Source organism: Archocentrus centrarchus, chromosome 12, assembly GCF_007364275.1.
Source record: "Archocentrus centrarchus isolate MPI-CPG fArcCen1 chromosome 12, fArcCen1, whole genome shotgun sequence".
In the NCBI taxonomy this organism is placed as follows: domain Eukaryota; kingdom Metazoa; phylum Chordata; class Actinopteri; order Cichliformes; family Cichlidae; genus Archocentrus; species Archocentrus centrarchus.
Genome location: NC_044357.1, coordinates 4395857 through 4420981, shown reverse-complemented (window position 1 = coordinate 4420981; position 25125 = coordinate 4395857). Strand labels below are relative to the sequence as shown.

General features: G+C 40.7%; 2 protein-coding genes across 4 annotated transcripts; one reads left to right on the top strand and one right to left on the bottom strand.

Moving 5' to 3' along the window:
- Nucleotides 1-6387, bottom strand: c9 (complement component 9). The gene is made up of 11 exons (XM_030742068.1): nucleotides 6314-6387; nucleotides 6122-6206; nucleotides 5809-5959; nucleotides 5589-5730; nucleotides 3450-3588; nucleotides 3126-3347; nucleotides 2772-3012; nucleotides 2527-2667; nucleotides 2139-2314; nucleotides 1545-1779; nucleotides 1-607 (listed from the first exon to the last, which is right to left on the bottom strand). Exons 1-11 carry the CDS (start codon nucleotides 6385-6387, stop codon nucleotides 450-452), a joined length of 1764 nt encoding a protein of 587 aa, XP_030597928.1. The 3' UTR covers nucleotides 1-449.
- Nucleotides 6388-15682: 9295 nt separating this feature from the next.
- On the top strand, nucleotides 15683-24187 carry dab2 (DAB adaptor protein 2). Of its 3 annotated transcripts, none has more exons than XM_030743140.1 (15): nucleotides 15683-15877; nucleotides 18240-18502; nucleotides 18595-18734; nucleotides 18909-19007; nucleotides 19102-19233; nucleotides 19871-19954; nucleotides 20218-20244; nucleotides 20335-20382; nucleotides 20492-20554; nucleotides 21309-21938; nucleotides 22432-22558; nucleotides 22660-23265; nucleotides 23347-23540; nucleotides 23652-23733; nucleotides 23866-24187. In XM_030743140.1, the coding sequence occupies exons 2-14, from the start codon at nucleotides 18367-18369 to the stop codon at nucleotides 23721-23723; spliced, it is 2358 nt and encodes a 785-aa protein (XP_030599000.1). In that variant the 5' UTR covers nucleotides 15683-15877; nucleotides 18240-18366; the 3' UTR covers nucleotides 23724-23733; nucleotides 23866-24187. The 3 variants fall into 3 exon arrangements, with proteins under 3 accessions (XP_030599000.1, XP_030598999.1, XP_030599001.1); XM_030743139.1 differs by having other exon boundaries at nucleotides 23649-23733; XM_030743141.1 differs by lacking the exon at nucleotides 21309-21938 and having other exon boundaries at nucleotides 23649-23733.
- The last annotated feature ends 938 nt before the right edge of the window (nucleotides 24188-25125 follow it).

Sequence of the window (25125 nt, the reverse complement as noted above, 5' to 3'; positions counted from 1 at the left end):
ACATGCATGAAACATATTTTGGGGACTGTAAAATGCATATAAACAAAGCAGAATGGACATATGTCATCCCGTATGTTGTGTTTATTGTAGGTCTAACACCTCCAAATCTACAGTTTCTGTCCACTGGCTGTTTCTATTTCTCCTCAATTGTCAGTTCTCTTTCCACCCAGACGTCTTCTACTCATCTGGTTCTTATTTGCACAGTGCAGCCAGATGGAATGTGGCCACATACTTTTAAAAATGAGTTATTAGCCCATTAATACATATTTCAGCCAACAGTATCTGAGTGAACTAAAGTTGAAAGATGCACAGACAAAGCCCACTTGAACCTAAATGTTTAATTTAGGTCCAAATACATTTTTTACACCTCCTCATGTCCAGAATATGCATTTAAATCTCGTTTGTGAAGTGGAAAGAGAAAGAAATTCTGTAAATTGGTTCTTTTGCTGTTAGCAGTATTCTTCACTGTTTGTGTCTCCTCTGCACAAAGCACCAGAGAGGCCATCTGTGTTGCAGCTACGTGACCTGGTGCGTTTCCCTCCTCTGCAGGCGGACCAGGCAGACCAGCATGACCAGTTACCTTCCTGCGTAACAGTTGGTCTTGAACCTGCCACACATTATTCAAATTAGCAAACGCAGGGAACACGACTAAAAGTGACATGAACGTGACCCAGTTAGAATACTGGAATTTACAACCCCAATTCCAAAAAAAAGTGGGGATGCTGTGTAAAATGCAAAAAAAATAAATAAATAAATGTCAATAAAATTCATGTTTTATTCACAATAGAACACAGAAAACATATCAAATGTTTAAAGAGACGTTTTGCTATTTCATTAAAAAATATTAGATCATTTGACTTTGATTGCAGCAACATGTCTCCAAAAAGTTGGGACAGGGCAATGTGGCATCCATGCTTTCCAAAAAAATTTTCAAAACTTATTAATCTGACTATAGAAAACTTTTCCACTTTATCTCAGTGCATTTTAAGGAACTTTGGCCCAGAGATGACAGCAGTGTGTCTGAATCATGTTCGCTATGGCTTCCTTTTGAAGAGCTTTAACCTGCATTTGTGGACAGCACGACAGAATGTGCTCACGGACAGTGATTTCTGGAAGCATTCCTGAGCCCACGCAGTGATTTCCACGGCAGAATCTCACACCATTTTTTTGATGCAGTACTGCCCAAGGACCCAAAGATCACGGGCATCCAATATTGATTTTTGGCCTTGTCCCTTGTGCTTAGGAATTCCTCCAGATTCTTAGAATGGGCTTCTTCCTACCATCTTTACTTCTAAAATGCTCTTTTTTGTACCCAATCACATTACTGACCCCAACCCAACTTTTTGAGAAGTGTTGCTGCCATCATATTCAAAACGATCTAACATTTTTCTGGGAATAGTAAAATATCTCAGTTTAAACATTTGATATGCTTTCCATGTTCTCTATTGAATAATATGGGTTCATAAAATTTGAAATCATTTTACTCAGCAGTCTAACTTTTTTGGAACCGGGGTTACGTCTTGTAACCCAATGTTCAGTCTTACTTGTGATTTTACGTTTATCACCCTTGAAATCCTGGCAGGCGATGCCTTCAAACAGCTCAGGGCACAGACACATACACTTCCCATCTATCAGAACAAGACTGGCTCCATTTTGACAGGGCTTGCACTTACAAACATTATATTCTGCCACATAGTCTGCTATAGCCTGCTTCAAGTTTGATATCCTGGAGTTAGCATCTGGGATTTCCAGTGGAATTAACATGTAGATGGGCTCTGGCTGCAGAGAACAACAAAATATATGCATTATGTTAGAATATATTAGAATGCATTATCTGTCTCTTTCTTGTGCTTGCATGTTAATCTTTAGTAGTCAGTGGTGAACTCAAGGTAGCCTCAAATTTCAGCCTCGTGCTTGGACTGGAGTAAAAGTTAATGGGATATGTGTGGTGGAAGCTGTCTGTAAAAATGTTGAGCAACCAGTTTAATGAAGACATTGATGATAGCCCTTGATTAAACTAAACTTCTGCAATAGAAATCCATTAAGAATTTTCTTTATACAGTATATGCTATTTCAATGTAACCCATTAAAATTTTGCCATCATGATGTGGTGATGTGATATGGTTTATTATTCATACGTCACTGTGGAGCAGTGCAGGGGCATCTGCGATGGTCCGGGCCCATTGCTGATATGTAGCAACATCCATCACTCCATCCTTATTTAATTTAGCCCTCATAGAAACAGCACTTTCCAGAGTCCCTCCTTTGACTGATGTCATCACGTCATCCACCAGTGCTTTTCCTTGACTCTTCTCTGTGTGGCAACAGGAGAGCAACTGTTTTCATAATCAATGCAACAGATTACATTTTAGACTTTAGTTTTGGATTTGTACAAGTCTGTTTTAATACAGTTAGCAAAGTTATGCTGTTTTTCATGCATAAAGTATTATTAAGACATATTTGAAAAATCCTCAAGCATGTAGGCTTTGTTAATCAGTGTGACCTGGAAAAACAGGGCGCACAAACCTTCCTTGCTATCTTTGTTATTTGTACAGTGTTTAGGCTTAACGCGCCCACCAATATCCGTCATATTCACGAAAGTCAGAATATTTAATTCTGCTCCAATGCCTACTGTGACACATTCTTGAACGTCTCTCTCTGTCAAATCTGAAAAAAAAAAACAAAAAACAATTAAGAATAGACAATTAGTGCTCATACCATGAGGTCGGAGAAGATTCAAAGCAGAAAATAAGTAATCTGAAAAGACATACTTCTCTGCAAAATGGCATCGTGGTTGAGGACATAGATCAATTCATATTCGCCGCCTGACTTCCCATTTTTAGTGTAATGGGTTCCGTAGTCTTCCAGGAAGGCAAAATAAATACCCTTCTCGTACTGCAAAGGTAAAGATTTGACATGCTCCAGGAACTCATCTGCTACTCTGAGGTCACGAGAACGCATCCTGTAGGTGCTCAGCTGTACTTTGCCCTTCACCCGTATAAAGGAGTTGTTCTAAGTGTACGGGGGGAGAAGCATGGATAAATACTGATGCAGATTGTTCATAAAATATTGATTATTTTTGATTAAAATCTGTTGTGAGATAATTGCCACAATAGGATATTTACCTTGATTTTGGTGTTCTCAGAGACCTCTTTGATCATGGCTGTCCTTCCATACTTAAAGTCTACATTAAGATTTAGCGAAGAATTGGACATAGACATCTCAGTTGTTTTGAATTTGAAAGAAAGTCCAGCATCAAGGTCAAAACTCTTTTCATTTAGGATTTCCCGCAGAAGGGTGTGTGTGCTTTCATAGACTTCTTTGGATGCTTTCTCCTCCACTAAAGTCTGAGACAACGGGATATGTACAAGTGTTAAGTGGCAAAACAGAATCCTTGACATACGTTCATGAACAGTTTACAGTAGCGAAATTCTTTTGTCACGGCTAACCTGATAGCTGAGGACACCGATGTTCCAGGGCAGCCTGTCATACGTCCCGATGTTTGGATTCCTCACTCGATCACATCTCCCATTGAAGTAATCATTGTTGAAGGGGTTCATTCGAGGATCTGAACCCAAGATGTTGATTCTGGTGCATGAATATAGAAGCCACTTTAAAACTATTTGCAGCGTTATCCCTTCTTAAGTAGCTGCAGTTGGACAGTTTTAAAGAGCAACTGAATATACATCATATAAGATATGCTCATTCTGAGAAGACTGATACCGCTCACATCCTCTATCTGTCCATTAAACAGGAATTAAAGCCAGGAGAGGGTTACAGCTGCTCAGCTTAGCATACAGCCCAGACATGAGGTTGTCCGGCTGTGTCCAAAGGTTAAAAACAGTGAAGCTGTGGGCCAATACTACTGATAAAAACAAACAAACAAATAAACCTCAATGTAGCTGATGTTTAATGATTGATTGATTGATTGATTTATTTATTAATTTATATAGCGCTCAACAACAACCAACTAAGGTGACCAAAGCACTTTACAGTAAAAATTGCATCAAAGAAAAATACAATAAAAATTACATCACTAAAAAAAAAAATACACAAAGAACAAAACACCGAAACAAACAAAAACAAAAACAAAAACACAAAAAAAATGCCATTCCACTACATGGTATTAAAAGCCTGTCTAAAAAGATAAGTCTTTAGCTTAGATTTAAAATTTATCTGGCCAGAGGTTAATCGAAGATCTAACGGGAGGTTGTTCCAGAGTCGGGGTGCTGCCACTGAAAAGGCCCAATCACCCCAGTGTTTTAACCTAGTTCTTGGAACGTCTAATAAAAGGTAACTGGATGACCTCAGAGATCTCCCATGTACAGGAAAACTTAAAAGCTCAGATAAATATGGGGCTAGCCCATTTAATGCTTTGAAAACAAACATTAAGATCTTAAACTCAACTCTAAAACGGACAGGAAGCCAGTGCAAAGAGAATAGAACTGGGGTAATGTGCTCACGTCTAGAGCTGCCGGTTAAAAGGCGAGCAGCTGCATTCTGGACAAGCTGAAGTCGTCTTAGGGAAGACTGATGGACACCAATATAAAGACCATTACAGTAATCAAGTCTAGAACTGACGAATGCATGAATGGCCTTCTCTAAGTCAGTGCGGTTTACAAAACATTTGACTTTAGCCAGCAAACGCAGATGATAAAAACTAGATTTGACTACAGAGTTGATTTGTTTATCAAAATTAAACTCCTGGTCAAATATTACCCCGAGGTTTCTAGTTGTTTTGTTTAACTTAAAAGGCAGGGCACTGATGTCTGTGGTTGCAACGTCACCAAATAAAATACATTCAGTCTTTTGATGGTTTAAGAACAAAAAATTTTCACCCAGCCACTGTTTAACAGCAGTTATGCAGTCTACAAAAGATAAAACCGCGTTAGTAATATTTGGTTTGAGAGACAAATAGATTTGAAGGTCATCTGCATAACAGTGAAAGGACATGTTATGCGCAGATATAACCTCCCCTAATGGCAACATATATAGGGAAAATAAAAGAGGACCGAGGATGGAGCCTTAATGCCATTGCCAAAACTTTTTTGTTTAGTAGTTTTGCTTTTGTTGTTGTTTGTCCCCCTTTTTGAGCAAGAAAATACATTTTAAAGTCTCTCAAACTTTAGTTTTTCCATCTATTACCAGTCTTTTAAAAGGAAGATAAGCTATGGTTGTCCCAATCTGGGAAAATAATATCCTTCAGTCAGATGGCTTAGACTCAGGGGATTATTTCTAAGCATCCAGTATAGGCAGTGGTCATCCAGGCCAAGATTTACTCTTCTGTGTCCTTGTCACTGTTTACGAGTTAAATATATGAAAGCAAATTCAAACTTCAATTGGCTGGTTATAATCGGTGGTTTCCAGATGCTGCCAAACATCTTACCTCTTTTTTTTCTCTTCAACTGTTTAACTGCATAAAACCAGAACCTGCACAAGCACGATTGGTCAATGGTGCTCAGGCCACAAATGAAGCACACACAGCACACTCCCAGTGCGAAAAGCTTACCCCTTGCCTGAAGATTCTGTATGTTCACATGAATCTGAATCTTTATTTCTCACTGATTTAGCTCTTTAATTACGCTTACCCGTATCCTGCTGTTCTGCCTTGCTCATTGCTATCAAGGGCTGCTGCACCACAGGGTTTACGCCCTGCTTCACAGTCCTCATCGGATCCGTCCTCACAGTCATAGTCCCCGTTGCACATTAACCTCTTTTTAATGCAAGACCCTGTGCAGAGATAGAGCATTACATGATGTTGCCCAAAATAAAGAGAGAGGCACTATGACTGGAAATAAGCTCTGGTACCTGACTCGCACTGGAACTCAGAGTCTGAGCATTGAGGGGGAGGTGGCAACTCGCATACATCATCAGTTTCACAGAACTGCCTGTCTCCTATTGCATCCTGGCAGGATCTACCCTCAAACTGGCCAAATGTTTCTACACTTCGAGAACGCCTCTGAGGATAATAAATGATATCACATTGCAAAGACACAGAGTAGAACTACAAAAAAAAAAAAAGACTGGATGTTCTGAGCCACACTGTGCTGATTATCATTATTATTAACTAATATGGGAAACTAAAATTCTCGGATGCAGACCAGTATCCTAATGTACTCACTCGGGTTTTCGTGCAGGGATCACAAGAACTCCACTCTGACCAGCGGCTCCATGCACAGTCCACAGCTGGTGGGCCAGGACTAGCCCTGAAATACACACATTAGATGCAATGCAATGATCTCTCTAAGACCCACAGTGAGTGATCAAACAAACAGCGTTAATGTTGTGTAAATGAAGCAGGAAATATACATACATGCCTTCCCCAAGGAGCGCCAGAGTTAGACACAGGCCACAGAGGACCACCTGGAGAGCGACTCCAAGCCTCATCACGAAACTTTGAAAGCACAAATGGTGCTGCGTATGTCCCCATTTAGTCTTTTAAGCTGCCACGTTGTTAATGATTGTCCTATTGCAAAATGACTGTGTCGTTGTTGTCGCAGTCAATAGTTTGGATCTCAGGCGCAGCCAAAATCAATTCAGTGCTCGGAAACTCCCAAAGCAGAGTTTACAGTGTTTACTTGAGTCAAAACATTTCACTCAGCCAACCTCTATACTTTGTTTTTCACAAAGCAAGCAAAGCACCTGCAAAAACACAATAAGTGCAATAAAAGTAAGTAATTACTCATTTACTCTCGTCATCTATAGAAAGCTGTTATTTGTCTTTTTGTTACATTAATTTGTTTGATTGTTTGTTTGCAAAGAAGGCCAAGTACCGCACCAAGTAAATTCACAGTAACACATTGAGGTTTTTAAAAGTTGCTATACAGTGTATCACAAAAGTGAGTACACCCCTCACATTTCTGCCGATATTTAAGTATATCTTTTCATGGGGCAACACTGACAAAATGACACTTTGACACAATGAAAAGTAGTCTGTGTGCAGCTTATATAACAGTGTAAATTTATTCTTCCCTCAAAATAACTCAACATACAGCCATTAATGTCTAAACCAGCCTGGCAACAAAAGTGAGTACACCCCTAAGAGACTACACCCATAAATGTCCAAATTGAGCACTGCTTGTCATTTCTCCTCCAAAATGTCATGTGACTCATTAGTGTTACTAGGGTCTCAGGTGTGCATAGGGAGCAGGTGTGTTCAGTTTTGTAGTCCAGCTCTCACACTCTCTCATACTGGTCACTGAAAGTTCCAACATGGCACCTCAAGGCAAAGAACTCTCTGAGGATCTTAAAAGACGAATTGTTGCTCTACATGAAGACTGTTATATAAGCTGCACACAGACTACTTTTCATTGTGTCAAAGTGTCATGTTGTCAGTGTTTTCCCATGAAAAGATATACTTAAATATATGCAGACATGTGAGGGGTGTACTCACTTTTGTGATACACTGTATCTACCAATTCCTGCCACATACCACCCAAATATGTCAGAAAACTGTCCACTGAATTATTTTGAATTGGACTTGGTTTATAATTTTAAATTTAAAAATCTCAAAAATGTGTTTTGTTGATGTCCAGGTTTCCAGGATTATGCAACCATACAAACAGGTCAGCAGCAAAGCAGAACAAATATTGAAAGAGTGACTGTTGCAGTCCATTGGGATGATACATCCATGGTACATGTAGGTCATCATCTGTGACTGGTAAATGGAATGACAACACTAAATATGAAAATTCAACTTCACTCACTCCCACTCCCACAAGACAACTGCACAAGTTGTCCCCTCTTTGTCCACAAGATGGCAGCGCTGAACAGATGACGGCAGGGTTAGTTTTGTCCCTGTCTCACATTCTTACCGTTTCTGGATTTAGGTGGAAAGGAATGTTGTTTTATTCTGCAGTTGTAGAGTCTGGGAAGGATACATATGAATTACAGTAGGTTCTCAAGTGTGTGTTTTCATTGTTAAATATAGATATTAAAAAAAATAAATAAAGACTTGCACAATGCACAAGCAGGGTTTGAACTGTTGCACCCAGCTCTGTCATGTGATCGGGGAGACTTTTGCTGAGCCTGCAGAACTTTGTTCTTCAAATGGAGGGAGTGCAGTTTGTATAAAAGGTTTTTTTAGGGCCCGAGCACGAACTGTGCGAAGGCCCTATTGTAATTGCTTCGTTTATTATTATTTTTTTTTATTATTATTATTATTATTATTATTCAGGCAAATGAATTGGCTTTTTGGGGGCTTTATCATATTCAAAAACTCATGAAACTTGGCACATGCGTCACACCTGGTGAAAATTTAAGTATTTTAATGGGCTCGGGCAAGGGCGCGCCCAAATGGCTCGCTAGCGCCCCCTAAACTGGAGCCCCACCGCTGTGTTTCACGTACATGAATGAAACTTCATACACATGTATATCATGTCCACGCGCACAAAAAATCCTCTGGGAGCCATGCCCTAAACCCAACAGGAAGTCCGCCATTTTGAATTAATTATGCAAATTTGGCGATTTGCAGCCCTCACACTTTTTCTAATAACTCAGAGGTTTTAGACGTTATCATCTTCATATTTGGTTTGTCTAACCTACACCCCCAGGGGAATCTAAATCTCGAAAATGGTGAGTTTTTGCCAAGGGGGAGGGGTCCTTATGCCCCTTTGAACTTTGATCATTCGCCATGAAATTTTGATTGCCTCTCATTCATACCTACATGATCCAATGTGCATCAAACTTCTCCAGTAGGATGAGGGTGCCCCCCTGAACACATACATATGACAATATTTAATATCAGTCGCAGCGCCACCTAGTGGGAACAGGAAATGTCATATTTTACACTTGGAGGTCCAGCTCCAAGGTGGTTTAGCAGAACCATCTCAAATTTCACCTGGAAAGCCTTAAGAAGTTGGACTTACTGTGTTTTCAAAACTGTGACTTTTTGACAAAAGGGCGTGACCCTTATGGGACGGCAAAGTTCGATGATTCGCCATGAACACAAAAATGGCTGTAACTCAAAGCCAACTTGCCCAATCTGGCTCAAACTTCAGTGGTGTGATAAGCATGCTGCCCTGAACACATTCATATGCATAAAGTCCATAAACGTTAGAGCGCCGCCTAGTGGCAGCTCGGAATATCTTAAAATAGCATGTTTTTTGAGTAGCCCCGGAGCTACGTTTTATCTACATGTATGAAAATGTACAGGCTCATGTAGCATACTAAGACGTACAAAAAAGTCTCTTGGACCCATACCCCAAACCCTACAGGAAGTCGGCCATCTTCAATTGAAGGTGTCAATTTTTGCGATTTCCACGCCTGCTATTTGAACGAACTCGTCCTAGGGCATTTCACCCACTGACACCAAATTGGCTCCAGATCATCTACACAAGTAGCCCATCAAATATTGTGGAAATCTTTAAAAAATATTAAACGGCCTTGTCACACCAGGCCATTAAATTTGGCCTTTGTTTTTCTCCCTCACCACCAAAATTGTTTGTGCACTTGTTCGCACATGCTTTGTCTGATCAGGCTGAAAATTTAATCACTCATGTACACACCCAGGCTGAATCCATAACTACAGATTCAAGACTGTAGGCGCAATAGCGCCCCCTACAGAAGCAAATGAAAATTTGTATGACCGTCCACAGAATTAGTTTTGCTCTGAAATACATGAAATATCTTTCACCATTCCTTACAAAATCCTCATCTATTTGATAAGCCTCCTGCCCTGAACACATTGATATGCATAAAGTCCATAAACGTTAGAGCGCCCCCTACTGGCAGCTTTAAATATCATAATATACCATGTTTTTTAGCTAGCCCCTGAGTTACATTTTATCTACAGCTCTGAAATTTTGCACACTCATGTAACATCCTAAGACATACAAAAAAGTCTCTTGGAGCCATACTCCAAACCCTACAGGAAGTCCAGCATCTTCAATTGAAAGTGTCAATTTTTGCCATTTTCAGGCCTGCTATTTGAATGAACTCCTCCTAGGGCATTTCACCCAGTGAGACCAAATTGGCTCCACATCATCTAGACAAACAGCCCATCAAAAAAGTCAATCAGACCCATGCCCTATTTTGCATGCTGGAGCCGTGACCACACCCCCAAATATTCCATTGCGTCTATGCCGAGAGCAAAAGATACCTTTTCCTATAAAAGAATTCAACTTTCTAGAGACCCATCACGATCACAAAACCTCCGAGTGCGGCACGGGTCGACGAGCGCCACAGGTCGACGCGCGCGGAGTGCGAGGGCCCGATATCACCGCTTGCGGTTTTAATTTGTTTTGTTTTGTTTTTTAAGGGAAAACAGAGTAATTCTCAGTGAGGAATGCTGAAAGCAGCATTTAAAAGTAGGCATGCAATATTAAAACTACAATAAAAGTAGCTTATTAGTCATGATCGAGCAGATCATCATTGATGGATAGAAAGCTTGCAAAGTGTTGAGAAGTGAAGGGCTGAGAGGTGTTTGCTTTTATTGCTCTGAGTGAGTAACTCTGGTGTTAAATTCCAGAATACTCTACATGCTGACAGGTACTTTTCTGTCGACTTAAACAAATACACTCAGACTGTTCCCTGATGTCTCCAGAGTCAGTCTGGAGGCTTCCCCGTCCTGTTTCTTTCCCTGTATCTGCAAGCAAAGCTGGGGTAGTCTAGGGGCTGTGTGGTCATGGCCCGATGAAGAGGCACAAATATGTGCTGAAGTCACCACTTTTATGAGGTTCGACAGTTTCCTCCCTGCTTTCCCAGGAAACCAGAGGGTAGTTAAGGTGCTTGGCAAATGTTTCTCCTGACTAGAAAGACTTCCTGTTTTTTGAGGGGGGGGGGCTGAAACTGTGTGGAAACACTTGTGGGACAGCACACTACCCAGCCTTTCTACTATCAGTAGAATGCTGTCATCGTATTTAACAGAATATGATGACGGTGTTTCCTGCACTGCCATTTGCCCTGCTGCTCTGTGTAGCGTTTTTAGAACTAGCTGCTAAAGGCACTTGAGGGTTAAAGAACAAAGAGGGACAAAGACAAAAAATCTACCTCAATTACGGACTGGAGATAAGTGGCTATCTTTGGTTCAGGCTGTGGTGGCAGCCAGTTCCAGGATTCACGCCCTAAAATGCTTGATGTTTGGATTGTGGCCTTCCTGTCATAAACTAGGGGAAGGACGCTTCCCATTGGACTTTCTCCGTCAGCATTCTATCATAAAATAAAAGGTCTAATGCTGACTTGTGCCATCTGTAGTTTTTGGCATAGAGTTTCTTAAAAATGTCCTTTTTTCCTGAGTACAGAGCATCCAACGTGCAACTGCGAGCAGCAACGAGTGCGTCACTGACCTCATCTGACAATGAATCACATTCATGAGAACAGGGAACCATATCTTTAATTATAAGTCACTGGACAATGACGCTGGATTGGAAAGACACGTCCAGACAGGAAAATGTTCCCCGAATTTTATTTAAAAAATTGTTTTGCTATCCTTGATATGCAGTAAATAGGATTCTTGTACTGATGCACATGAAAAGGAAAAAACAAACAAAACTAAATATATATAATATTAGACACTTCAAACTATTCTGCAAAAAAAACCAAAAAAACCACCAAACAAACATGTAAATACAGCATGGTGTCAACTGCAGATGAGCTCCAAGTAGAGACAAATATCTGATAACATCAAAGTGTTTAATAAGAGGTTATGAAAAAGATCATTCCAGTGGTTGGCGACCAAAGGGGAAAACAGACTCTCAGCGAGTCAGTAATCTGGCTTCTGTGGGGCTCATCTCCTAAAAACCAGCCTCCGTCAGCAGAACACAGGATACAGAGTCAGGAAAGACATCCTTCCTCTGTCCTTTTCTCTCTCGTTTCTCAGCTCGAAACCCTCAAAGCACATTCTACTGTACATCTGTTAGCATCAACAACATATCAAGTTTGCAGTTTTTGAGGACTCTGCAGTGTTTGGATCAGGTTTGAAGTCATCGTGCTGATTAAATAAGTCCTCTTAGGTGAATTCAGGTTATATTGATGTTTACTGACGTGCATTGAGATTGTTTTTACTTTACATTACAGTGAACGCACTTACATATAAGCAGGTAAAACATTTCATGCTGTTAGTATGGCTGAATAGAAACTAAAAATGATCATTTTCATCATGAAAATGTGAAAAAAGAAAAGAAAATCTGCCAAAAACACGAGTGAAAAGCACACTGACATCACTGCACATGTCACTGCGGATGTCAAAGCTGGTGTTTTTATTAGTTTTGTAGTTACTGCACATACTTGCTTTCCTTTCCCAACAGCTCGCATCTGCTGAACACCACCTGGTCTGCGTAATTGTACCCATCTCTGCTTATGCATGACTACAACCCAATTCTCTTAATTATCCCAAACAAACATCTGCTGATGCTTCTGCAAACATGAAACAAACACACTTTCTATGTGACTTGAAGATTTACTTCCTGGGAACGCCGTACCTGCCACTTAAAACCGGCAAATATCAAAACGGTTATTACATGAAATCACCACGGGGCATCAAAAGGAAAACAGAGGTTTATACAGTGGAAGCTGTTGACCCTTTTTCAGCATCCAGCTTACTGTAATTGTGGTAAGATTGGTGCACAGCTAAGAAAATGTCAGGCCTGCACTTTTAAAAATTGTGCTGCGTTAGCAACAGACGAGCGCTGCCACTTTGGCTGAGGTTCCTCAGTTCCCTTTCAGTCCTCCATTTAATAATATGACACTCCGGGTATACTGTTCATTTAGCCTATATTATTATTATGATGAAAAGCTTGATATAGCTTAGCTTTCAGGATTCCAGTCTTTTTTTTTTCTTTTTTTCTTTTTTTCTTTTTAACGAATGTTAAGCAGTGAGGAATCTGATGAGTCAGCCAAGCATTGCTCACTTTCTACTCATTCTCATGCAATAGGAAATATGTCTCAGGTCACATGTTTTGCAAAAGTATTAATGAAAGATTTACCTTTAAATAAAGGAATAAAGATGAAAGCTGTGATCTACTTTTTAAACACTATTTGGGAAGAAACTTTTAATTAAAAAAATTCAATACAATTGAATATAATTCTTTGTTTGAGAGGATTAGAAAGTCTTCAGTCTACTCGCTCTCTTGTTTTTTGAGGGTTATTTAGTCAGCATGACTCTCCCAACAGCTTCCATACCCAATCACTGAGCGGCGCAAAGGCTAAGGCCAAAGTACCTGAAGAGCAGCCAGGTTTTGCCATGGGAACACTGCAGTCTTTCCAAATGCCTTAAATGTGATGAATAAGATTTTTTTTTTTAATTAAAAATGAATTAAATAGACTTTTCCCTTTTTAAAATCTGTTTCTGAAACCAGGCTTGCGAACACAACACTGACATTGCCTTTTGAGCATACATATCTAGCTGGTTAGCAAATAGTTCATTTAAACTTCATACAAAAAAAAGAACAACATTCATGTGGAGTTGCGCGTCTGGCTGCCTGGGAACTGCACTCTACCTGTGGATTTGATTTTGCTTTGACTCTTAAGCTGCTAAATGCTCCACTCAGTCAACAATAACTTGTACTTGTACCAACTGGGAGGCAGGGTACTAGTACTTTATTTTGTTCAATTGATTAATTTTTGTAACTGGATAAGTTGTTTTCTTGCACAAATACTACACATATCATTACACTATCTTCTCAGATCTAGAATGTAATACATTTCCTTTTAATTATACTGATAGTTGGAATTTATTATTGATATTTTTAAAATTTTTTGGGGTTAGTTTAAAAGCCTTGTAAATGTGTTTTTTATATATATATATATATATATATATATATATATATATATATATATATATATATATATATATATATATATATATATATATATATATGTGTGTGTGTGTGTGTGTGTGTGTGTGTGTGTGTGTGTGTGTGTGTGTACAAATTTTAAAATATTTTACATAAAACTATACATCATGTAAAGTAGTGAATCTTATGGAAATATGGCACATGATGCTTTAACATCTGTGATATTCCACATTGTTAACCCTTAAGGTGGGGTCAATAATTTTACTCTACAAGTCAGGTATTTGTTGCAGTTGCAGTCAAACTCATCTGTTGGGGGTAAGTAGAGTTGAGTGCAATGATAAAATCTCTTTTGGAATCTGTTTGCTCTTGTTCGGATACACCCTCTGTTTGGATACAGAGGGCATCAGTTCAAAGAGCTGGTTTCCTGGGTGGGATGAGTTTTATAGGATATTACTGGCTCTGCTGAGGCAGTGGGAGTTGTAAATGGCTCTCCAGAGGGGAAGTGGGCAGCTGAGCAATTTTCTAGGCAGTGTAAATGACCCTCTGAGCACTCTCCTGTTTCTCCTGAGGTGCAGCTGGCAAACTATGCAGAGATGCAACTCAGCAGGCTCTCAAAGGAACATCAGCAGAAGAACAACAGTGATTTTTTTTTTTTTTAAGTCAAAATATTCTTTCAAAGGATTCCCAGTATACAGAGTTGCTGCTGAGCCTTCCTGTCTACTGTGATGGCATTCGTGGTCCACTGGATGGTAACAAACACTGTTGACATTTTCCTCCTGGAGTCTGTGATGAGATGGTCAGAGCAAGATTATTCTCCACGCACCAGCTTGCCAGACTCTGAACTCCCTTTGAGATGAGCCCCACCATTAATGTGCCATCTATGAACTTCATAATAGCACTTTTAGAGGAGCTGGGGGTGCAGTTAAATCTGTAGAGTTTGTAAAGTAGGGAGTTCAAAAAGCTGCTCTGAGTGGAGCTCAGGCTGAGTCTCTGAGAGCAGACAGCCTGGACATCCTCGAATGAAGGACCAGTGGAGACAAACCCACGTCTGCTAATTTACCAAACATTCTCCCTGAAGTCTTCAAAGACCAGGTCGCATAGCTCCCCTGGCATTCAAGATGGCAGAGTGCAGCGTGAATGGCTGTGATGGTGTCCTCTGAAGATCTGTTGGCTCAATCTAATATTAATCAAAGTTGGGTAAGAGGCTTGTTATGATATGTTGCTCGACCAGCTTCTCAAAACATTTCATGGTGGTAGCGCAATCCACTGGTGACGCCAACACAGTTCATTTGCCAGTGCCAAATCTATAACAGGTTCCACACCAAAAATAGAGGGCTCATGCATGGAAACACTGATGTCAGCGGCTATGGGAGGGGTAATGCAAGAAATTCACCAATGAATGGTGGATGCAGCCTAGAGACTTCTCCCACCGTGACAGATATCAGATAGAAAATAGCTCAAGCTCATTCAAAATACAAATGTAGAATATATACATCAGAAATATCGGTTTCATGATACACAAGCTATTCGAGTCGTTCCTGCTCATTCTTGGGGTGACATACTTTTACTTTACACATTATTTGTTTGGAATCTGACAAATTTCTCCACCACTGTTGGTGCTAACTGCAAACCATGTAAAATGCATGCAGGTTATGGGTCTTGCACAGGTGATGAATGAAGAAATTAATAACAAATCTATAATCTGCAAATGCCTATTTTTGTCACATATGTTACTTATATATTGTTTCAAAAAATACAGAAGTGTGGGCAAGCAATGAATTCAATTTGATGTAAATAAATACATAAGTCACGTAATTTCTTATGGCACATTTTTATGACCCACTTCCTATGAGCGACGGCGATATTTTGCTGGGCTGCATGCGAAGAGCCCGCCCCTCTACCAATTAAAATGTGCAGCGAGTTATCCCCGTCAGTCAGTGAAGGGTTAAACTGGCAGTTTGCAGCAGTCTCTCCGCGCTGTCCACGGGACTCGGCGGAAAACATCACACTCTCGCTCGTTTTTTGCCAAGCTGTGTTTGATTCCACTCACTTTGCAGCCGGACTGCGGAGGCATCACGGCAGAGAAAAGCCGCTGTCTTCCCCGAGAAGGTTATCGAAGTATCATTGCGCGTTTCCAGACACAGGTAGGTCCCTGTGGCGTTTGACTTTGTTTTCCCATCCCTGCGTGAATTAAGAGTCCGCAAAAGGGGCTACAATACAGGTCGTCGTTTTAAGGCTACAGATATTTACAGAAATGCTTGCCTGAAAAGTTATATAAACCAAGTAAAAATAAAAGTTGGCAAAGCCAAAGTTGAGTTTTAGTTAAAGGCAAACCGTCTTCCATTAAATGTACCATATTTGGAAGAAACCCTCCTAGTAATGAGTTGTTTTTTTTTCCCTTCTGGTTCATAGTTTCAGATCCTTTTTTCCTTTGCTGGGGTAATGGTCCACTACTCTGTTTTTGTTTGTTTGTTTGTTTGTTTTAAACTCAGTTTCTTTCAGCTGTAACCCGGACAGACTTTTTTTTTTTTTTTTTTTTTAATGTTGAGATATTTTACATAATTTCCAATGCGCTTTTAAATTCGTGTACTTCACCACTCCCGTGTCCTTGTTTTAGCGCAGAAGCGTTTAGTATGAAAGTGTTCAGTGCTGTGTGTTCACAGTGGGCCTGTGGTATTTCACCATCTCATTCACTTGCAGACTGAGTCATTCCCTGATTTCCTCCAGATGTGCACTAGTTTACGTTTCCTGACCAGGATTGTGACATTTCTTCTCTTCGCATTGCTGTGATTCTGCTGACAAACATAAATTTCCACTTGCTTTCCGAGGCCGTGTTTGTGTTGTGACACGGTTGGATGCTATACTGCTCCCCAGCCCCCCAACCCACCACCTCCCCCTGGTATTTTATTTGGCTACCTGAGATAGTTGTTAAACTGTAATCCTTTAACTCAAATCTGCAATCAACAGACATTTTTACCCTTTTTATTAGACCATCGGCCAGCTAGTGGGACTATAACACCACTCCAGGTACTGGACAAGTGCAATCAAGTGTTGTGTTCATGAAGGCTTAATGATGAGCAGCAAGTGCTCAGGATTGGCTCATCCTGTGCTTTCAAGCACTGCAGCAAAAACAGCATGTCTGTCAATGTGATTTGTGGCAACTTGCATGACAGCTTGGTGAACCAAGTAAGCAAGGGCTTAAGGGCTTACTGTACTTGTTCCTTTGCCTCCAAAACTGGTACAGGCAGATGAAGAGATTTAAGAAAAAAAAAAAAAAAGCTTTACAGTTGTACAGTGGCTCTTGTGGCATGTCCCTAATATCAAAACAAGCTTAATTTAAAATCTAGCGGCTTCTACTTTGTTGGAAAAAAATGTCTCAGTTATGGTCAGGTGTTTACACCCCCCCCCCCCAAAAAAAAAAAAAAAAAACTTGTCACAAAGCTAGATTAGCCTCAGTGACCTTAAAGTTCTGTTATCTTATCCTGTCTGCCTCTCATTTCCTTTATGGGTCTAACACAATTAGCTTGCTTAATTACTCTGAGCCTAAGCACTCATTTTTAGAGTAGATTTTGTTCTTTACATTGTTTTGCATGATCACACGGGGCAATTTGGTTTTTTTTTTCTCTTCTTTTTAGTCGTGTGTGTGTGTGTGTGTGTGTGTGTGTGTGTGTGTGTGTGTGTGTGTGTGTGAACTGTTTACTTTGATTCTGCAGTATCAGTACATCAAGTTTAGCTTTTCCGTGAAAGTCAGAACCCTATAGGTAAATTATCCTGTTTAAAGCCTCCAATTTCCGTTTGCACTTTCGTAGCTGGACATCACGAGATCTTTTGCTTTTCTAGCGTAAGATTAACTTCAGGTAATTGCTCGACCTTTGCTCGTTTTCAACCTTTGGACTGTCCTACAGTGCTCACGGGCTCTTTATGTTGATATTCTAGCCAGTGTAGCCTATAATCCGTCGTGATGTTTGTGCCTCTTGTGATGTTGCTGTGCATTTCCTACCAGTGAGTGTAAAGGAATTCACTGATTGCATTCAGTACGGCAGGAAAAAAAGAGGTTTTCCTTTATCATGGATTTGTTATGCAAATGCAGTTTACCAACATGATGCTGCTAACTGTAATATGGCTGGGATTATAATGGCTGTCTCCAGAAGCAGGAGATTCTTAATCTTTAGGAGATTTCACTACTTTATGGAGCCAAACACCTGACGCGGTGTTTAAAGTGTCTGCTGTGTTCTTATGAGATGACTTTGTTTTATTGGTCGTCATACCGTCTTGTAATTCTCCCTCTGCATGTTTCTCTAGTTGTAAATGTTTACTGTGCATTGTTAAACACGATGATTGCTTATGATGTGCAAAAAATCTTTTCAGCTGCAAACTGTAGACATTTGCATCTGTTTTTACAGGTTTGCCAGGAAAGACTGTAGTATGTTTTATTTGACCTCCTCTCCTTTTCCCTTTCTTACCACACACACAACTTAGTGTCCAACTTCACTTTTTCTGCTTCAGACCAACGCCAAGAGAAGCATGTGTGGGTGTTAAGTCATATGCTTGGTTGACCTCACTGCCCCTGAATACGGAGCTGCTGTCTGCTTCACCTCCGATTGCCCAGTTGTCCCGAGACTGACTCCACACCATGTCTGCAGAGGTAGACAGAGCACACGCATCTTCTGCCGATCCCAGTGTCCCCTCCACCGCTACAACCTCAACACCCCCCAACTCTCCTACAACACAGACATCCAAAGTCCCATTCAGGAAAGAGAAGAAGAAGGGTGAGTGAAAAGCCATCTTGATGCTTCTGCTTTTGATCAAGACTTTAACTATAAAGATGCGGCAGAGATAATAATTTTACTTTCTTAAACAGTAACAGAGAAGACAGATGAGTACCTGCTGGGCAGGTTTCAGGGGGATGGTGTCAGATACAAGGCCAAACTGATTGGCATTGATGATGTTCCAGAGGCCCGTGGAGACAAGATGTGCCAGGACTCCATGATGAAACTTAAGGTATAAAATGGGACCAGAAACTTTTCTCTACTAGCGCTGAGATTCATGGAAAAAAAATATCAAAACAGGTTCTTAAAGCTGTAATGTTGACCTTTTGGGTTATCCATTTGTTTGGTGCCTATCATGTTCTGCAATTGAGTAGTATTATGTTTTGTTTTGTTTTTCTCTCTCCAGGGTATGGCAGCAGCAGCTCGGTCCCAAGGTAAGCACAAACAGAGGATCTGGGTCAACATTTCCATCTCGGGTATCAAGATCATTGATGAGAAATCAGGGGTGAGTTCTGATTATTGTCACAATCCAACCTGGACTTAACTAGAATTGATTTGCAGTGCTTTAAAAAAAAAAAATGCTTGTCCATATTACCCAGGTGATCGAACATGAGCATGTGGTGAACAAGATCTCCTTCATTGCCAGAGATGTAACGGATAACAGGGCTTTTGGATATGTGTGTGGAGCTGAAGGACAGCATCAGTTCTTTGCCATAAAGACTGCACAACAGGTAAGAGACCGCCATGGACCAATGTGCTGTAGACTGTATCTTTAAAAATAAATACAGCCACTACAGCATCATCCACTGCTTTGTGAACGCCGACTGTGAAATCTGGGTTTTAGCATTATGGGCAGAAGTGACCTTGTTTGGATGACCTGTAGAGTGTTTGCTTATCGGCTAATACTAGCAAGTAAATAAAATAGTCAATTTACCTGAAGCATAATCTTCTCGGTCAGTCTTGGAGCCACGTTATCTTTCAGATACCCATAAACCTGGTCATGGTCAAGTTCATGACTCGAGTTTGCTAAGGCGTAGCCAGGTAGCTGCCTAATTGGTATTCAGCTGTCACTCAAAGTGGCCATGCTTTCCATAATTTGAGCTCATAAAACAACAGTTAACCCTTTTACAGAGACCTGGCTCGTACCTGGCTGTAAACATTTTTATTTCTGCTGAAAGGTTGGACATTTTAACATGCGAGTCCATGAAGAGTTGACCTTCTTTTGGAGACAGCCTCAAGTGGCAACTCGAGGAACTGCAGTTTTGCCACCATTTTTTTTTTGTTCATACTGTGGGGGGGGGACTGCACAAACACCGAAGACAAACTGACTCCAGTTTGAAAAAGTGTTTTGTTTCTTTCTCCGTACAGGCAGAGCCACTGGTCATCGATCTGAAGGATCTATTCCAGGTCATCTTCAACCTGAGGAAGAAAGAGGCGGAGGCTTCACAGAAGGTAACAGACGCATTTGACTTCAAACTGGAAAAGTTTTTCTCCAAGAGTCAGTCAATGACAACATTTTCTTTGTGAAAGAAAAGCTTTTTCATGCAGTCCTCTGGGAGTGCTGACAGAGTACACACTGTATGTACCTCCTGAAAGTCAACACTGCCTCTCTGTGTTCTTTCAGTGAATCACATCTTCAGACTTTCTGTTGAAATGATGCATGCGTCAGTAAAATGAAAAACAACTACGTTGGTTAACAGTCTCTCTGTTCACAGGCTGAAAATGGGAGCAGTGTAGTTGAGGTAAGGACTTGGAAGTTCCTGTTTTCTTAAAGCAGTTTCTGACTTTTTTTATTTTTTTTTTTGACTTTTTTTTTCCTCTTTACTCTCCAGAATGGAAATGGTGCCTTATCTATGGACAGTGAAGTAAAATCAGCTCAAGTAAGAGTCATTGCTGTTGATTCCAGCTTAACAATCAATGGAATGTTGCTGTCTTTTGTTTTTTTTTAAAGCCAAATTAAAAACTGCATGTTTTCATTTTGACATCCAGCCAGTTGAGCAGCTTGACCTTTTTGGAGACATGTCAACCCCTCCAGACATTCAGGCTCCAAATGTAAGTGCTGCACCCTGATGTTAAATATTCCTCTTTATCCTGGAATTATACTTAGTGAAGTGTATTCTTACCATGTTTACTTTTTATTGAATACAAATCATGATTAAGATTTGTAATCTTTTTGAGATTATTTGGACGCGTCTAATTCTCCCAGTAACTTTTTTTCCTAAATGTTGCTTCTTTGGAAATACGTTTAACTCCAATGGAAAACCTCAGATCGTTCCATCTGTATTTACATGAACTCAATTCTGAAAAGACCCGAGCTTTGTGTTTAATCACTGGTTGTAAATTCATCAGATTTAACTTTTAATTTCAGGAATATATGAAAAAAATCTTTTAAGAATTGAGTTCATGCTCTTGTTTACTAGCCTCATAGTTATTAACTTTAAAACTGCTACAAGTAGAATCTATCAAAGGCACTTGGAGTTGCTGGTAATCTTTTACCTAAGTGCTGCTGAAATATCCCATTAACCTGAATTTATGGGCAAGTAGCAAGTGCTGACTTTGGCAATTATACCAAGTTACTGCTGTTCAGAGCAAGTAAGACTATAGTAACCAAACTGGAAGGTGGACCTTAGACTCCAGCTGTCAGCATTCATTTGACAGGGATATTTGATGTTCTACAAGTAGCAGTTTTAAACAGTCATTCCTTTTCACACCACATGATTGCTCATTTTGTTAACACATGGTTGCCACCCTCTGCAGAAATGATTGATCTTTTTCTCTCTCTCACTGTCCCTCTCGTGTTAACCAGGACTCTAATGATACTCTCTTACTGGACTTTTCTGCTGAAGTTGACAGCAATCAAAATTGCATAAAGGGGAGCTCCTTTATAACTTCCTGTGCCCCTGACTATAGGGCATATCCCCAGACAGAGAATCCGTTTTCCTCAACTTTTGGCTATTTCCCAACCCCAGACAGTGACCCTTTCAAAGATGACCCCCTTTCTAAATCGCCCACTCTGTTGGCATCTGATAATGCCCAGATCCCCCACACCATCACCACCACCAATCACCTAAACAGCACTGCTGGCAGCACTAGTAAGACAATTATTAATGGTGGTTTGAATGGAGACTCTGAACACCTCAGTCAGCAAATAAATGAGTTATCCAGAGAAACCATGATCCTGGCTCTCAGTAATGGACAGTGGCCACTAGGGGGCAAAATAACTCAGGGAAACACAACTACCATGATGGATGGAAATGAATCTGGACAAGTTCTGTCAAACAAAAATCCATTTTTTGACTCATCTTTGAAAACTTCCCCTGTCTCTAATGAAATAACTCATCGCCCAGAACCGCCAGTGACTCATAGCAAGGATTCAGTTGTCATAAACCCGCCTCCGCACAACTCTAAGTCTGGACGAGGTCGAAGAAGTGCAAAGGTGAAATAACATGGCTACATCAATGGTAGTAGACTTGCATGTGTTGAGCATAAAAATGGGTTTGCTGCACATTTTGAGCTAACATCTCTCTTTCTTAGCTTTTGGATTATGCACTGGTGTCTGACAGGATATGGCAGCGAATGCACTGGGTTAGGGACTATAATTTAGACCTGTGGTTATGGTCTTGTTGTTTGGATCTGTTCTCTCTTTATGCATGCACCGGTGGTCACATGCTTCTCAGACTGGCTTGAATAAACAACTATAACAATCCGCTACACTTTTCTTCTTCTTTTATCATCTCTGTTCATAATCTATTTTCCTAATATTCATGCTTCAGTGAAAGGAGCAGTGGTAAGTGGCAAAGCATGCATTAGCATGTATAACTGTAGTCAAATAATTAGTTCCTCTTAAGTGTTACATCTTAACTATTGCATAGATCTGAATTACTAAGGAAATGTGTTGCAACATTATTATTTTATTTTTTTTTTACTAGTCTACATCAAGTGATCTGTTTGGAGCAGAGCTGTTTGCTGCTTCCAGTCAGTCTGAGGGGTTCTCTGCTCCAGACCTCTTCAACAATACACCGGCAAACCCTGCTCCCTCTGCCATAGCTGCTCTGGGTAATACACAAGAGGGGAACTTTCTGTTTCATGCACATCTGTTTTTCAAGCTTTCTTTCATTGCTTGTAAATGTTGATGGTGTGTTTTTTGTCATATTTAGGGAATCTCCAATTGGGTCCACCAACTACATGCATCCCTGCTGTAAGCATGTGGGGAGCCTCCAATGCTGCACCCAACATGTTCCCCATGCCAGGAGCGACCATTCCAGGCCCTAGGCCTGCCTTCCCACAGCCATCTGCCTTTGGTGGTCTACCCATACCACCAACAGCCTGGGGTCAGCAGGTGCCATCACAGTTTGCTGCCCCGCCGCTCTCTCCACCCCACCTTGCTTGGGGGCAGCCTGCCTTGACCAATCCTTTCCAGCCTAATGCATTCCCAGCAATGGGTGATCAGCAAGGTCCATCACGCCCACCTCCAAGGGCACCTGTTAAACAGGCCCCTCCAAAAGTAGAGAACAGTGCCTTCACAGCTTTGGATCCCCTTGGAGAGAAAGAGAGGAAGACTGGGAAAGACATGTTCAAGGACTTCCAGCTTGCCAAACCCCCTGCCATCCCAGCAAGGAAAGGAGAGCTTGCATCTAGCTCAGGTCCAACTTCAAGCAGCAAAGAGGCAGGGGCATTTGATCAATACTTCTCCACTAAAGTGGGCCTCGCTCAGGATGCTGCAGATCACGATGACTTTGAAATCAATAAGATGCCATCATTTGGTAATATTAGCTGAAACATTATATGTCATAATCTGATGACTGAGACATGTCACTAACTGTGTCCTATGCTGTGATGTTTAGATCCCTCTAAACCAGCTTCTGTACCAGCTCCTGCCCCAGCTCCAAGTGTAAACCCTGACCTCTTGGATGCTGCCTTCTCCTCCTTCCCAAACAATTCAGCACCATCCCAGGGACAAGGACCCAGTCAGGACATGTTTGACAAAGCATTTGGAGCCCCTGACTCCAGTCCATTTGGAGTGCCACCTGTAGCTATGGTAGTTCTATTCATAAACACCTTTTGCTATATTATTATAGGCAGTGATCCTTTTTAATAACAAGGATATCAATACAATTGAATTAATTTTTTTCTCTCAATCTTATAGCAGAATACATCTGTTGGTCAGAGCTCTGGTTCAACATCTGCCTTTGGGGATGCTTTTGGGAATCCCTTTGCTTGACCACATCTTTGTAAGTGTGTGTGTGTGTGTGTGTGTGTGTGTGTGTGTGTGTGTGTGTGTGTGTGTGTGTGTGTGTGTGTATAATTCATCTGATTTCATTTAGAAGAAAGACTGTCACAGTTTTTCTCATCTGCCCTCACAGTTGGAGTAATTGGAGTAAATGAGATTTCCACAACCATCACGATGTTTGGGAGAAGCTGCTCGGTGCATGACAATCCAGAAAATGAACTCTTCTAAATGTTGTCCCAGACCCACCCTTTCTTTACACCTCCACCTCTGAGGGTGTTTTTCTATTTCAATCAGTAGTTCCCTCATTTTTTTTGAAGACCACTGATCTACAAAGTAAATGTTATGTCATAATCTGCTGAAGAGAGAAAAGTGCTGTGTGAGAGAAGGCGTGTCCAAAGTGGGTCACTGCTGATGCTGTCTTTGTCAAATAAAATAAAATGAATCATTCATAAAGCTGCAAAGTTTTTTTTTTTAACTGAAATTACATAGCTATAGGTAGCTTTGATACGGTTCTGCTTGTTACTGGTATTGCATGCGCTGTAAGTCCTCTTTTCTGTATTAATGGGGAGTACTCAAGTACTCCCACATTTATCATGCAAAGCTGTGCAGTTCTTTTGCATCTTAGATCCTGAATGCAACGATCCTAGCTGAGATCCTTAACATTAAGATCCACAAATTTAAAGTCCAGCCATCTGTTGTTTTTTTTTAATTAAACCTTTCATTTTTGTCTTTGTGCCAGCTGCGAAAAGTGAGGGATGGAAAGGATTTTAATTCAGCCATAGAAATCCTAAATGAGTAGGAAAGTTGTACGTGTCACTATTCATCAGGGAAGTGTAAGAAAAAATCTATTTAAATTTATAGGATAGATTTCCTAAGTGGGGCAGATTATTGTGATGCCATAATTGCTGGGTGATCTACTAGCAGTGCGCTTTAATTTTAAAACTGAGCCACTGAATATTAACCCACATTCTGTCAAGAGCAGCACAAATTAACGACTCTAAAACCAGCAAACTCATTGAGGGACAGAGTGATGCAGGTCTAACCAAAATAATAAGCTCAGCATTTATATGTTTCTCTCAACCACGAGCCAGTGTACTCCTAATACCGGTGTCCTCATCCCAAGCCCAGATAATTGGTGAGAGTTGCCTCAGGAAGGGCATTCAGCAGAAAGTCTGCAAAATCAAACATCATGAATGAGATTTCCATACTATATTGGTCAGAGCCCGGGTTAACAATGACTGCTGTTGGCCAATAGGGAGGCAGTGAGAGGGAAGGGAATGCAGGGAGTGTGCAGGAGACATGGAATGTAGGTGAAATGTAGGTGAAGGGAACAGTGGTGATGAGGCAATATTGGGTAGGTATGGCATTGAGGAGAGGAAAGCAGGATGGTAAT

Coding starts and splice junctions, on each gene's coding strand:
- c9 (XM_030742068.1), bottom strand. CDS start 6,387: ATGAGGCTTGGAGTCGCTCTCCAGGTGGTCCTCTGTGGCCTGTGTCTA. Junction 3,589..5,588: donor GGCAGAACAGCAGGATACGG/GTAAGCGTAATT, acceptor TTCATGCACCAG/AATCAACATCTTGGGTTCAG. Junction 3,348..3,449: donor TCGGTGTCCTCAGCTATCAG/GTTAGCCGTGAC, acceptor CCGTTGTCTCAG/ACTTTAGTGGAGGAGAAAGC.
- dab2 (XM_030743139.1), top strand. CDS start 18,367: ATGTCTGCAGAGGTAGACAGAGCACACGCATCTTCTGCCGATCCCAGT. Junction 19,008..19,101: donor TCATTGATGAGAAATCAGGG/GTGAGTTCTGAT, acceptor CATATTACCCAG/GTGATCGAACATGAGCATGT. Junction 20,555..21,308: donor CAGACATTCAGGCTCCAAAT/GTAAGTGCTGCA, acceptor CGTGTTAACCAG/GACTCTAATGATACTCTCTT.